The 13078-nt window shown below is 38.2% G+C and overlaps 1 protein-coding gene across 1 annotated transcript in view; it reads right to left on the bottom strand.

The window, feature by feature from the left end:
• Window positions 1-13078, bottom strand: part of LOC121387826 (deleted in malignant brain tumors 1 protein-like) — an 81551-nt gene that overhangs the window by 63139 nt on the left and 5334 nt on the right. The window contains 5 exon segments of the mRNA XM_041519049.1: window positions 3067-3399; window positions 4368-4691; window positions 5407-5724; window positions 8320-8664; window positions 9825-9990. Of these exon segments, the coding sequence (XP_041374983.1) occupies window positions 3067-3399; window positions 4368-4691; window positions 5407-5724; window positions 8320-8664; window positions 9825-9990 (1486 nt within the window).

Here is a 13078-nt window from a genome sequence, read left to right as displayed (position 1 = left end):
CAGCCACTAATATTTTATGCAGAAAAATATATTTGATATGTAATTACAATCGTTAAAAAGTCTCTGTTAGTCGATAACATCTAAAAAATTGCAGCAAACTCAGGAATGTCCCTTTAAAATTGAGAAGCTTGATTTCTGCAACCATCACGAAGCTGATACAAAACTCGACCTACAGACATCTAAATACAAAGATCCTGTACTGGTCAGTGCGACTATGCTTCTTCTCCCAGTAACTCAATAAAAGACTGGTGAAGATTGACCATGAGAGGTATGTTTGTATGTATGAAAGCTGTATCTGACCGATTTTGTGACGAGATTTGTCAAATACTTCTTGTCTATTACAGCATCGCAGAATGTGAATCAACCTCTTTTACAACTGGCATTGGTAAAAACACGGAACGAATGGAAAAACTGAGTAAGTGCCATCTCCTATCTTATCTTGGCATGTCGCTCAATTCAGCTAAAGAAATTGCCAGTGCTAAATGTTTTGTCCAAACCCGCATGAATGTTGGAAGGGAACACTGTTGTCAGCTATACAACAAGCAGACAGTTAAATCTAGTTCTGGTATCTTGTTCTAAAAGAGACAAACACTTCACGAGAAGTGATAGACTGGTCTGGTACCAGGGGCGGGATGTAGCCCAGTCGTAAAGCGTCCACTTGATTCGCGATCGGTCTAGGATCGATTCTCGTCGGTGAGCCCACTGGGCTATTTTTCATTCCAGCCAGTGCACCACGACTGGTATATTAAAGGCCGTGATATGTGCTATCCTGTCTGTGGGATGGTGCATATAAAAGATCCCTTGCTACTAATGGAAATTGGTAGCGGATTTCCTCTCTAAGACTATATGTCAAATTTACCAAATGTTTGGTGTAATTCAATGTGCTCTAGTGGTGTCGTTAAACAAAAACAAATTGGTTTTTCTATCTGCTATCAATGTCTGAAACAAGATATTGAATACTCTGCAATCTAATGCAAGGGGCCTTGGAAAAAGTGGAAGTTGGTATTCAGCCAATATAGTTCACCTGCTCACAATACCCTTCAGGTCTTTCAATGTTTGGTATTGGGCAATACATTGAATTGATAGACTAAACTAACACGGGTAAATGCATTGATTATTATGAAGATACATAAGATACGAGGAAGATGGCCCGGCCTCCAAACAAGAAGAGAAGAATGAGATCCAGCTATAGGCACCACACCACCATAGGCCGTGTTGCTACTTGTAGCAGCTTAATACAGTGGGGTTTAGGAAACAATTTTTTATTAAGAAATAATAAAAAAATACTGAAATGCCTTTTCAAATATATCATCGATAATTACAGGTAGGTTGACCACTGTAGTATTAAAATAATCTGTTGGTTTGAAGTTTTTATTCTGAGTAGTAACTAATAACAACTGTGCAACTGGCATGCAATGCTGCCACTTGTATAACGGCACAGTGAGGTTGTGCTTTCACATAGCTGAACATTTTCGTGGTGAAACTATTATTTTTTGTTTTGAATGGCAGTTATCAATGGAGAGTACGTCCTAAGAATAGCAGTCACGTAGCTCTCGATATTGTTGTATTTTATTCTGACATAGAAATTGTATTGAAATATGTACAAAACTGAACGGTGGTTTACAACCTATGGTGATCACAAAGGAACATGCTGTCTAGGAACAGACGACATTACGAACAGTCACATTGTTGATTACAACTCTTCTGGCAGTGATAAGGACGTGATCTCAACTGACTCACAGACGGACAGTGACAGTCACATTGTTGATTACAACTCTTCTGGCAGTGATAAGGACGTGATCTCAGCTGACTCACAGACGGACAGTGACAGTCACATTGTTGATTACAACTCTTCTGGCAGTGATAAGGACGTGATCTCAACTGACTCACAGACGGGCAGTGACAGTCACATTGTTGATTACAACTCTTCTGGCAGTGATAAGGACGTGATCTCAGCTGACTCACAGACGGACAGTGGGTTTTGTTTTAACGAAAGTTAACGAAACTGAACGACATACAACACGGTTATTGATCTTAAACACGTATCTCTGCTCAAGGCAGATTGAAGGACGTTTTGGCGTGGTTTTTGACTCTATTCTACCATAAAAGGCTGACAAGTGCTACATCTATATTTATACACTCAGTCTGCAAGAGTATACATGCTACTTTGTGTTACAATGCCAAAAGCTGGAACAGAAGGAATATTGCTCGACATAAATGGAAAACATACTTTCTGCAGTCATCCCTTTTTAATACAAAGCTTTGTATGAGGCCAGGCTCGACCTGAATCTGTGTACAAGTATAATGATCCAGACATTAAAACGCGAGTTAAAACGAATAAGTAAATCGTTTTTTAAATAAAAAGCGACTAGAATCCTAAAAGCATTCATTTATGACCGAAGATATGTGCATGTGTGCATGTCTACCTTTTATGACAGAATATTAAATTTCACCTATGGAATTATTTGAATCAGCTGAAAAAGGTAAGTTTGGGCAGATGTTTTACATTACTGATGCCCATTGCAATCTACTGAGGCCTTGGAAGATGCCAGCAGAACTGTTGAAAGGAGGGATATAAAGGATACTCCCAGAGTGTCTTGTGATATCATAATTTATCAGCACGAGTTGATAAATGTATGAAATCCGAGGCTGATATATTATATCACAAGACACGGGGTGTGTGTGTGTGTGTGTGTGTGTGTGTGTGTGTGTGTTAATCTCTTTATCATCAATAACATTCTTTTCATTTGCGACAGTTGTAAACAATTTCAGTAATGTGGGTTGAATGTCAGCGGTAGACTCGTTAACTAGCAGAACGGCAGTGGCGTGACGTCACTAATGGTAGGTTTTGCGCTGAAACAAACACAGTGCCGTAACAATACATTGTCTTGTGATTAAAATTAGAGATATCGCAAATTATAGTGCCAGCGATATCGTCTACAAAAACCTTTAATGGATGATAGCGTTGCAATAATCTTCATGTGTTTCCGACGCCTATGATCTAGACCCCTCTGCAAACATTCCTCGACAAGCACCAGCTTTATAAAACGAATCATCGGATCTTACCATTGCTGACACTCCCGTTGTTGCAAGCCACAGCGCTGTAACCATTCCCATACGTATAGCGCGTTGAGCACGTGGTTGCATGTTGTGCGCATGTCTGGATAGACGTCTCGTTACCCCGACACCTGAAGGATCTTGCCGCAAAATACTGGTACATTCGTCCGTAGGACCCAGAAGGCAGGCTCGTGCCGGAACGGAAGCCCAACTGCCGGCAGACGACACTTGCCTCGGTGTTGGTAAAGTTCTTTCCACACAGCGAGAGCCAATAAAGATACCTGCCTCGTTTGTAGATCACCTGCACGATGCCATGCGAGTGGTCTCCCTTAACAAGTTTAACTGAAAAAGAGATGAGAAGATGAATATTCATTTACTTAAAGAAGAAATATGATCTATATTGTTTGATTCATTTCGACTTGATTTCGTGCTTAATACAAATAAGGTTCAAACACGCTGTCCTAGACACACACCTCAGATCGCTTCATAGAACGGAACCCTGAACAGTTTTGGTTTGTGCAAATTTAATTTTAAGCTGAAACAAGCAACAGGATGATCGAAAGAAAAGTGGATTCACGAAAATAGCCTAGAGAAATATCCAGGTCAAGGATTGTGGACTGATACGCATTGATATTAATTTAATGTACATGGTTATTTAATAGAAGCAAGTGGTACATTAATGCAGTAAATGGGAAAAAATGTGAAGCCTATAATTACATACAACCATTTTGATTCATCCCACTGGATCCGCCCTCTGGTGAGCAAAAACATTGCAAGTAAAGTAAAAAAAAATCGATAACTAAGCTATAATAGCAAAATATATTTTACTGTGACTTCTTGGGTGAGCGTGTATTATTACCCATATGGGCAGAGAGAAATGGGGACAGAAAAATGGTCTTTCCCTAGGGAAAGACCCCCCCCCCCCCCCCCCGTCTTTGACGTCTTAATTTCCATGGTGGAAGTCATGTCAACAACTAACTTACGCCATCAGCGATACGTACGCCACAGCTATAAGGCAACACTGTCTCTTGTTTTCAACTTGCAAACTTGTTTTCAATAACAGTATCGTTTGAAAATCTTCAATAAAATGAAAATTGATAATGGGTACTAAATAGAATACCTAACTCGCTACTCGGCAATACCGTTTATCTTACACAAAGGCTCGGGAAGGACAACATCAATTCACTCGTGAAAGATAAACAATATTGTCAAGTAGCGAGGTGAGTATTCTCTAATTAGTCTCTATCCATGAGGGTCGTTTGATATGGATCAGGACATAAAATCATTTTGTGAAGAAAACACCTACGTACCCGTGCCTACACATACCACTGAAGCGTCCTTCGTGTGATCTCCACAAGACCTTGCGGACACCTTCCACCCCCTAGTTCTACATTGCCAGACATCCTTCTCGTCACCCTTACACCATACTCTGTCCATGAACACTGGTCCCCTCCCTTTGCCGTAGTACGAGCCGGTCAGGGCGGTTCCATCCATGTAGCCTAGCTGTCGGCAGATGACCCTCGCGTCCACGTTTGTCCAGTAGGTGTCGCAAATGGTTCCCGTCTCGCCATCAAATGTCATCTCCACTCGACCAACGTTTGGCATTGGACCAATCAGTCTCAAAGTTGGGGCAGCTGCACAAGAAAGGAAGAGGAAATATTATGCAACTCTGATATGGACCCCGACTTCAGTCTAATATAGTTTGAGAACCAAAGAGTTTGAAAAATCCCTGTTTTCAGTGTCATATACCAAATGTCAAAATTATAATACTTTGTACTTAGAGTTTACCACGTCACCTTCGTTTATACAATTCTTGTACAGTTGCTGGAAAATGTTTCCAAAAAAAAAAAACGTACACATAGCCGAAGATTCAATAAAATAAACAAAGATTTGTATTTGTTTGTTGTTTTATAATACTTTTGAGAATAAATAGGAACTACGACCAACTAACTCTCATAGTATCATATTCATACAATACTGCATATTTATTTAGACTATGGACTCCGACGATTCACACAAATTGTCATAGGTGCAGTAAGCATCGACATACATTGGGTAACGTAACAGACATAAGTACACTTTGCAACGTGTATTACTAACATGAATACAGTTGTTAACATACATACACCAGTTGCAAGTAACATGCGTGCACTATGTAACGTTCGTATTAGGTAAATTGCACAGACTAGCCAACGCAAGTACACCAGTGAACGACGTTATTCTAGGTAACGTATACACTATATAACGTAAACGAACTGAGTAACGTAGACAGCGGCACTAGGCAATACGTATTTACTCGATTATGTACAAAACACTAAATAACGTACGAACACTGAGTAACGTACAGACCTGTTTTGTTGTTGAAGCACAAGACGCGATTGGGATAACATTTTTTGACTGGCTCTCCCCATGATGACGTCACGCAGTCTTTAAGCGAGGTCGTGTTGTCAGGACAGGTGCCATTCACTATGCTCACCCAGATCGGCAAATCACCGATTTCTGACGAGCGCCCGAAGTTCATCCCATATCGAAATCCATGCGATATACATACAAGGGTGGACATGTGCTTAGTCCAGTCGGGTGAACAGATTCGACCCCAAATCCCCTGGTATTTGATCTCTATTGTTCCCCAGTTGGTGCTTCCATTTGAGAGGCGAGTCTGAAATTCTGGATATAATGAGACAAATTCTAAATTAAATTAAATGTCAGGTTCCACATTTCAACTTCAGATCACTTGATATATTATGTATGTGAATTTGATATGGTCAGAGGGCGAGATTTAGCTCAGTCGATTGAGTGCTCGCTTGAGGTGCTTGCGTTGCAGGATGGAACCACCTCAGTGGATCCATTCAACTGATAGTGTTTTTCTCATTCCAACCAGTGCACAACTGGCCAAAAGCCCTGGTATGTACTTTCCTGTCTGTGGGAAAGTTCATATAAAAGATCCCTTGCTGTTAATGAAAACATTTAGCCAGTTCCTCTGATGACTACGTATCAGAATTACCAAATGTTTGACATCAATAGCCGATGATTAATTAATCAATGTGTTCTAGAGGTGTCGTTAAAAAAAAAAAAATTCTTTTTGATATGGTCACTGCCTGTGGATAACCTCATTCGATCATGACAATATGCACACAGTTTATAGATGCCATGCTATGTTTAAGGCGGGGCTGGTTAACTCAACAGTACATTGATATAGTCACTGCCTGTGGGTAACCTCATTCGTTCATGACAATATGCACACAGTTTATAGATGCCATACTATGTTTAAGGCGGGGCTGGTTAACTCAACAGTACATTGATATAGTCACTGCCTGTGGGTAACCTCATTCGTTCATGACAATATGCACACAGTTTATAGATGCCATGCTATGTTTAAGGCGGGGCTGGTTAACTCAGCAGTACATTGATATAGTCACTGCCTGTGGGTAACCTCATTCGATCATGACAATATGCACACAGTTTATAGATGCCATGCTATGTTTAAGGCGGGGCTGGTTAAACTCAACAGTACATTGATATAGTCACTGCCTGTGGGTAACCTCATTCGATCATGACAATATGCACACAGTTTATAGATGCCATGCTATGTTTAAGGCGGGGCTGGTTAACTCAACAGTACATTGATATAGTCACTGCCTGTGGGTAACCTCATTCGTTCATGACAATATGCACACAGTTTATAGATGCCATGCTATGTTTAAGGCGGGGCTGGTTAACTCAGCAGTACATTGATATAGTCACTGCCTGTGGGTAACCTCATTCGATCATGACAATATGCACACAGTTTATAGATGCCATGCTATGTTTAAGGCGGGGCTGGTTAACTCAGCAGTACATTAATGGCATGAGTTGCAATGGGTCGCAGAATCCATCGTCTTCGGATTCCTCCAGCACTCCACGACTGATGCATTAAACACATGGTATGCACTGGTCTGTTTTTGGTTTGCGCAAATATTTAAGTTACCACAAATTATTATACAAATACATGCACCACCAGCACAAAAAGGAACCAATGAAAGAGGATCAGCAGTTAGCATTTGATGCAAGACAAGACGACGCAAAAAAAACAAAAAAAAAAACCCAACAATAAAACCCCACCCCCAACAAAACCAAAAAAAACCCCACCAAGATAAACAAAGCCAACTCCATCTAATAAAAAGAAAATAATTAACGCGTCCCCCCCAAAAAAACCCCCCCCCCAACCCCAAACAACAAAACAACGAACAAAACAAAGCAAATGACCCATATAATAAAATGCAGAGACTTTCAACTGACTGTATACTTTCTATGGTTGAGAGATGTTGTCATAGCAGTTTTTATCAGAGCGAAACGACTCCGACTCGTACATCAGACTCATTACAACATAAAACACGACTGTTCTACTGCGCCCTTTACTTGACCAACAGACATAAACAGTTTACTGTCAGTATTTATTAAAAACAACCCAATCCCCCCCCTCCCCCCAACCCCCCCAACCCCCCCCCAAAAAAAAAACCCAACAACAACTCACAACAATCCAACAAAACAACAAAACCCCCCCCCCCCCCCCCCCCCCCCAGCAACAATCAAATAAAAACTTTAAAACCCCAAATTAAATAGCTCATAAAATGTCCAAATCTGACCAATATCCACATCTTTGACAGACACCACTGTTGTAAAGAGTTTTTACATTCTAAATAAACATCAAAACATCTCAAACATCTTAATAAAATGTCCAAATGTCTACCCATATTTACATCTGTGAAAGGCTATCGGTAAAACATCACTGATATTAGATGTCTGATTAACGTGACATTGTGTTCGCAGTTTAAAGAAACGCCCGAACGTTTCAAACTTCTAACATTATGTCTAAATCACACCCTAATATCTAGGTCTTTGATAGGCTGTGTGTAATGCATCTGATGTTTCAAACCTCTAACATTATGTCTAAATCACACCCTAATATCTAGGTCTTTGATAGGCTGTGTGTAATGCATCTGATGTTTCAAACCTCTAACATGTCTAAATCACACCCTAATAGCTAGGTCTTTGATAGGCTGTGTGTAATGTATCTGATGTTAGACGTTTAATCAGCGTGTGTTTACAGTATAAATAAAAATAAACAAAATGTAAAACTCTTACCCATATCTGCATCTACGATAAGCTATCTGTAACACATCCATGATATGGGGTGTCTAACTGACGCTTGATTAATGTCTAAATAAACACCAAAACCCCTCTCAATTTACTCAAACCTCCAACAAGATGTGCAAATCTTACCCATATCTACGTCTTTGATAGGCTGTGTGTAGCACGCCACTGACGCCAGGTGTCTATTCTCGCACTGTCTGATCACCGCGTGTTTACAGCCCAGCAGTGTCTTCTCCGTCCCCTGGCACTGGAACTTGCTGTAGGCTACTCGCGGGTACATGTACGGGTTATAGGTGATGCGGCTGAGCCTGGAGCAACACGCCGACTTTCCGCTTCTGTAACCCAGTTCCCGGCAGACGACAGCAGCCTCGCTGTCGTCCCAGCTGACGTCACAGACAGGCTTCCACCCAGCAGCGTCCCTGATGACCACCGCTCCAGACTGACTCGAGTCTTGTAAGCTCCCGATAATGGCAACTACACAGCAAGAATGGTTTTGAAAATATTAATCAGAACTTGAAGTGATCACAGATAACCTTTAGAGAAGCTATCCTGAATGTACTGGCATTATAGTATATTTGAAGAGTCCTGTAATGTCACATTTTTAATAAGTTGATATTCTTAAATTTTAATGTTTACAACCCAGCAATCGTGGAATAGTTGTGCCTCAGAAAGCATAATTTATCTACAGCTTTTAATGGTTATTTCCGTGGACCCTTCATTTGCACATTACAGAGCCTTTTCAACCTCTAAAATTAAATATTGAATACATTTTCTTGTGTAGAATATCATTATATTAAATGCTTCTGATTGTCCTAATGTTTGTATTTGTCCAAACTGAATTTTACTTCGCATTAATTTCGTACGTATAAATGACATATCGTGAAATAAAACGACGTCAGAACTACTGTAGACATGAGCACGATCAGACACCTGCCATGTATTCAGGCATGTAATATTGTATACTGTAGACATGAGCACGATCAGACACCTGCCATGTATTCAGGCATGTAATATTGTATACTGTAGACATGAGCACGATCAGACACCTGCCAGTATTCCAGGCATGTAATATGTATACTGTAGACATGAGCACGATCAGACACCTGCCATATTCGCATTAATATTGTATACTGTAGACATGAGCACGATCAGACACCTGCCATGTATTCAGGCATGAAATATTGTATACTGTAGACATGAGCACGATCAGACACCTGCCATGTATTCAGGCATGTAATATTGTATACTGTAGACATGAGCACGATCAGACACCTGCCATGTATTCAGGCATGTAATATTGTATACTGTAGACATGAGCACGACCAGACACCTGCCATGTATTCAGGCATGTAATATTGTATACTGTAGACATGAGCACAATCAGACACCTGCCATGTATTCAGGCATGTAATATTGTAAACACAGAAATGTAATATGTAATGTTAGTAGTTAAAATGGTTATATTGGTCAGAAACATCTTATAATGAGTCTCCTTGTTAAAGGATATCTTGTATAACAACTTAAACAGCACTTAAGATTTATTTATTTTGCATAAAAATATATGTTCATGGACAGGAGCGTCAAAAAATAGCATATACATTAGTAGAACTGGATATTTTAATAATAGGACTAACCGGAAGTGCTGAAACAGGCTACGCCTGCGTCCTCGCGGTGAGTGCACGAGTGAATCTTCCAGCCGCTGTAGTGACACTGGGTTAGTGACGTCTCGCTACCCTTGCATCTGACGTAATTCATGTATATCGGCCCTTTACCCTGGCCGAAATAGGCGCTTCGGTAAGACTGCAACAATTTAAAATAGATCATTAAAGGCACTGTCCTCAGTTTGCTGCCAATGTAAGATGTTTCTGTGGCGCAGTGGTAAAGCGCTCGCTTGATGCGCAGTCGGTCTAGGAACAATCGCGATCGATGGGCCCATAGGACTATTATTCGTCCCAGTCAGTGCACCACGACTGGTATATCAAATGCCGTGGTATGTGCAATCCTCTCTCTGGGATAATGCATATAAAAGATCCCTTGCTACGAATTCTCTCTAAGACCATATTATGTCAAAATGACCAAATGTTCGACATCCAATAGCCGATGATTAATAAATCAATGTTCTCTAGTGATATCGTTAAACACAACAAATTGAACGTTTTAAAGGGACTTTCCTGAGTTTGCTGCCATTGTAAAATGTTTTTGACTAATAAAATTTTGTAACCATTAAGATTACACACTAAATTCAGATTCTTGTTTACAATAGCAATGGTTTTCTAATTTGTCCGAATGTTTGTAAACAGTTAAACTTTGTTTTGTTTAACGACACCTCTAGAGCACATTGACTTACTAATCATCGGCTATTGGAATGTCAAACATTTGATAATTTTGACATAATTATGACAAAAACCTTTGGTAATTTTGACATATATTCTTAGAGAAAAAACCCGCTACATTTCTTTTGGCAACTACTTACTAAGCATAATTGGTTTGGATACTTAAATTAGTTTTAATTCTCTAGACCCACCTTCCCAAAATAACAATAACCGAATTCATTCAGGTGCCTCTCTCACGTTTTCGTTCTGTAATATATTTTACCAAGGCAACATACAGATTCTAGAACTATATACTATTTAAAGAGACATTCGTGAGTTTGCTGCATTGTAAGATGTTTTCGACTAATAAAATATTTCTACGATTAAACTTACATACTAAATATATTTTCTTGTTTAGAATATCAGTGTGTATATTCAATATGTTTCTGGTTGTCTTAATTATTTGTCAGAAGCCCAAACTGGATTTTGTCTTCAAATAATTTCGTACGTACGAAAAAATTATATTTTATGAACTAAAACTACGTAAATATTAATAACCCAAATGCACGCGAAGCAGTATTAGAGATGATTAGTGAGCTGGATCTTGTTGATATCTGGAGAAACCATAACCCCGACCTTCGTAAATATACATGGAGGAGGAACACACCAAACAGGCCCGATTAGATTTTTTCTTAATATCCAATTCACTATATTCTTCTGTAATAAACTCTAATATTCATTATGGATATAGAACCGATCATTCTATGCTAAGTCTTAAGTTTAACTGAAAATATTAAACATAATACCTGTTGGAAATTTTAACTGAAAGTTTAACTGAAAATATTAAACATAATACCTATTGGAAATTTAATAACTCACTTTTAAAAAATAAATCTTACTAAACAATAATAAAAAAACATAATTGCTAGTGTTAAGAGACAGTATGCTGTACTAGTCTACAATCTGGAAGCAATCGATAATATCCCCCTAACGGAAATCGATTTTCAAATTAATGATGAATTATTTTTAGAAGTTTTACTTATGGAGATACGAGGCAAGGCGATTTCCTACTCATCTTATTTGAAAAAAGAAAATAGTAAACGGGAAGAAAAATTAATTGAAGAAATAGAATCCTTAAAAAAAAGCGATCATTTAGACTTTGAAAACATTAATTCAAAACGAAAAGATTTAGAAAATTTGCGTCAAAAAACAATGGAAGGTATATACATCAGATCGAGAGCTAGATGGATAGAAGAGAGTGAACGCATTACTAATTACTTTTGTAACTTATAAAATAGAAATTTTATTAGTAAATCCATAACAGTTATTGAAGAAAAACCGATGGTTCTATTATTACAGATAAAAAAGAAATTATGAACGAAACAAAAGAATTTTATCAAAAGCTTTATTCTTCTAAAGAAAGTATAAGCGACGCCAATCTAAATTATTTACTTTCAGATCAAGATTTAAACAAATTAAGTAGAAGGTTTATTAACCCATGAGGAATTATCAAATGCAATGAGTGCACAAAAAATAACAAAAGTCCAGGATCAGACAGCTTTTCTGCAGAATTCTTCAAAAGTTTTTGGAAAGACATAGGCTATTTTGTTCTCAGATCCCTTAATTATGCTTTTATCAATGGTGAATTATTTGTTACTCAGAAACTGGGAATAATAACTTGTATACCTAAAGGTGATAAACCGAAACGTTTTCTTAGCAACTGGCGACCGATATCACTTCTAAATGTTGTCTATAAATTAGCATCTGCGTGTATATCCGAACAAATTAAAGAAGTACTTCATCTTCTTATTAACGAAGACCAAACTGGTTTCATGCCGGGTCGTTATACTGGTGACAATATAAGGATATTGTATGATATTTTGTATTATACTGAATCGCATAATATTCCAGGAATATTTCTACGAGTAGATTTCGAAAAAGCATTTGACTCCATTTCATGGTCATATATATATAAAAACCCTTGACTTTTTCGGATTTGGAACAGATATTAAAGGGACATTCCTGAGTTTGCCGCACTTTGTAAAATGTTATTGACTAACAAAGACTTTTTAACGATTGTATTTACTATCAAATACATTTTTCTGCATAAAATATTAGTGGTTGTATAGTAAACGTGTTTCTGGTCGTTCTAATATTTGTACTAGGTTAAATTTCATTTCATTTCAAAAAATATAATTTTTTCGTACATACGAAATTATTTGAAGACAAAATCCAGTTTGGGCTTCTTACAAATATTAAGAAGACCAGAAATACATTGAATATACAGGCACTGATATTCTAAACAAGAAACTATATTTAATATGTAGGTTTAATCGTAGAAATATTTTATTAGTCGGAACCTTACAATGCAGCAAACTCAGGAATGCTGGATTTCTGTGTTTTACCAAAATATAAAATCAAGCGTTATAGTTAATGGAAATATGTCTTCATGATTTAATATATATATAGGCTGTAGGCAAGTCGATCCATTATCTCCTTATATATTTTTTCTCTGTGTAGAAATTCTTGCAGGACTTGTACGTAAAAATAAGAAAATTAAAGGCATCTCAATAAAC

This window comes from Gigantopelta aegis, chromosome 2 (genome assembly GCF_016097555.1).
Source record: "Gigantopelta aegis isolate Gae_Host chromosome 2, Gae_host_genome, whole genome shotgun sequence".
In the NCBI taxonomy this organism is placed as follows: domain Eukaryota; kingdom Metazoa; phylum Mollusca; class Gastropoda; order Neomphalida; family Peltospiridae; genus Gigantopelta; species Gigantopelta aegis.
The sequence above is the reverse complement of the archived record's forward strand: the minus strand, read 5'-3'. Positions and strand labels throughout refer to the sequence as shown.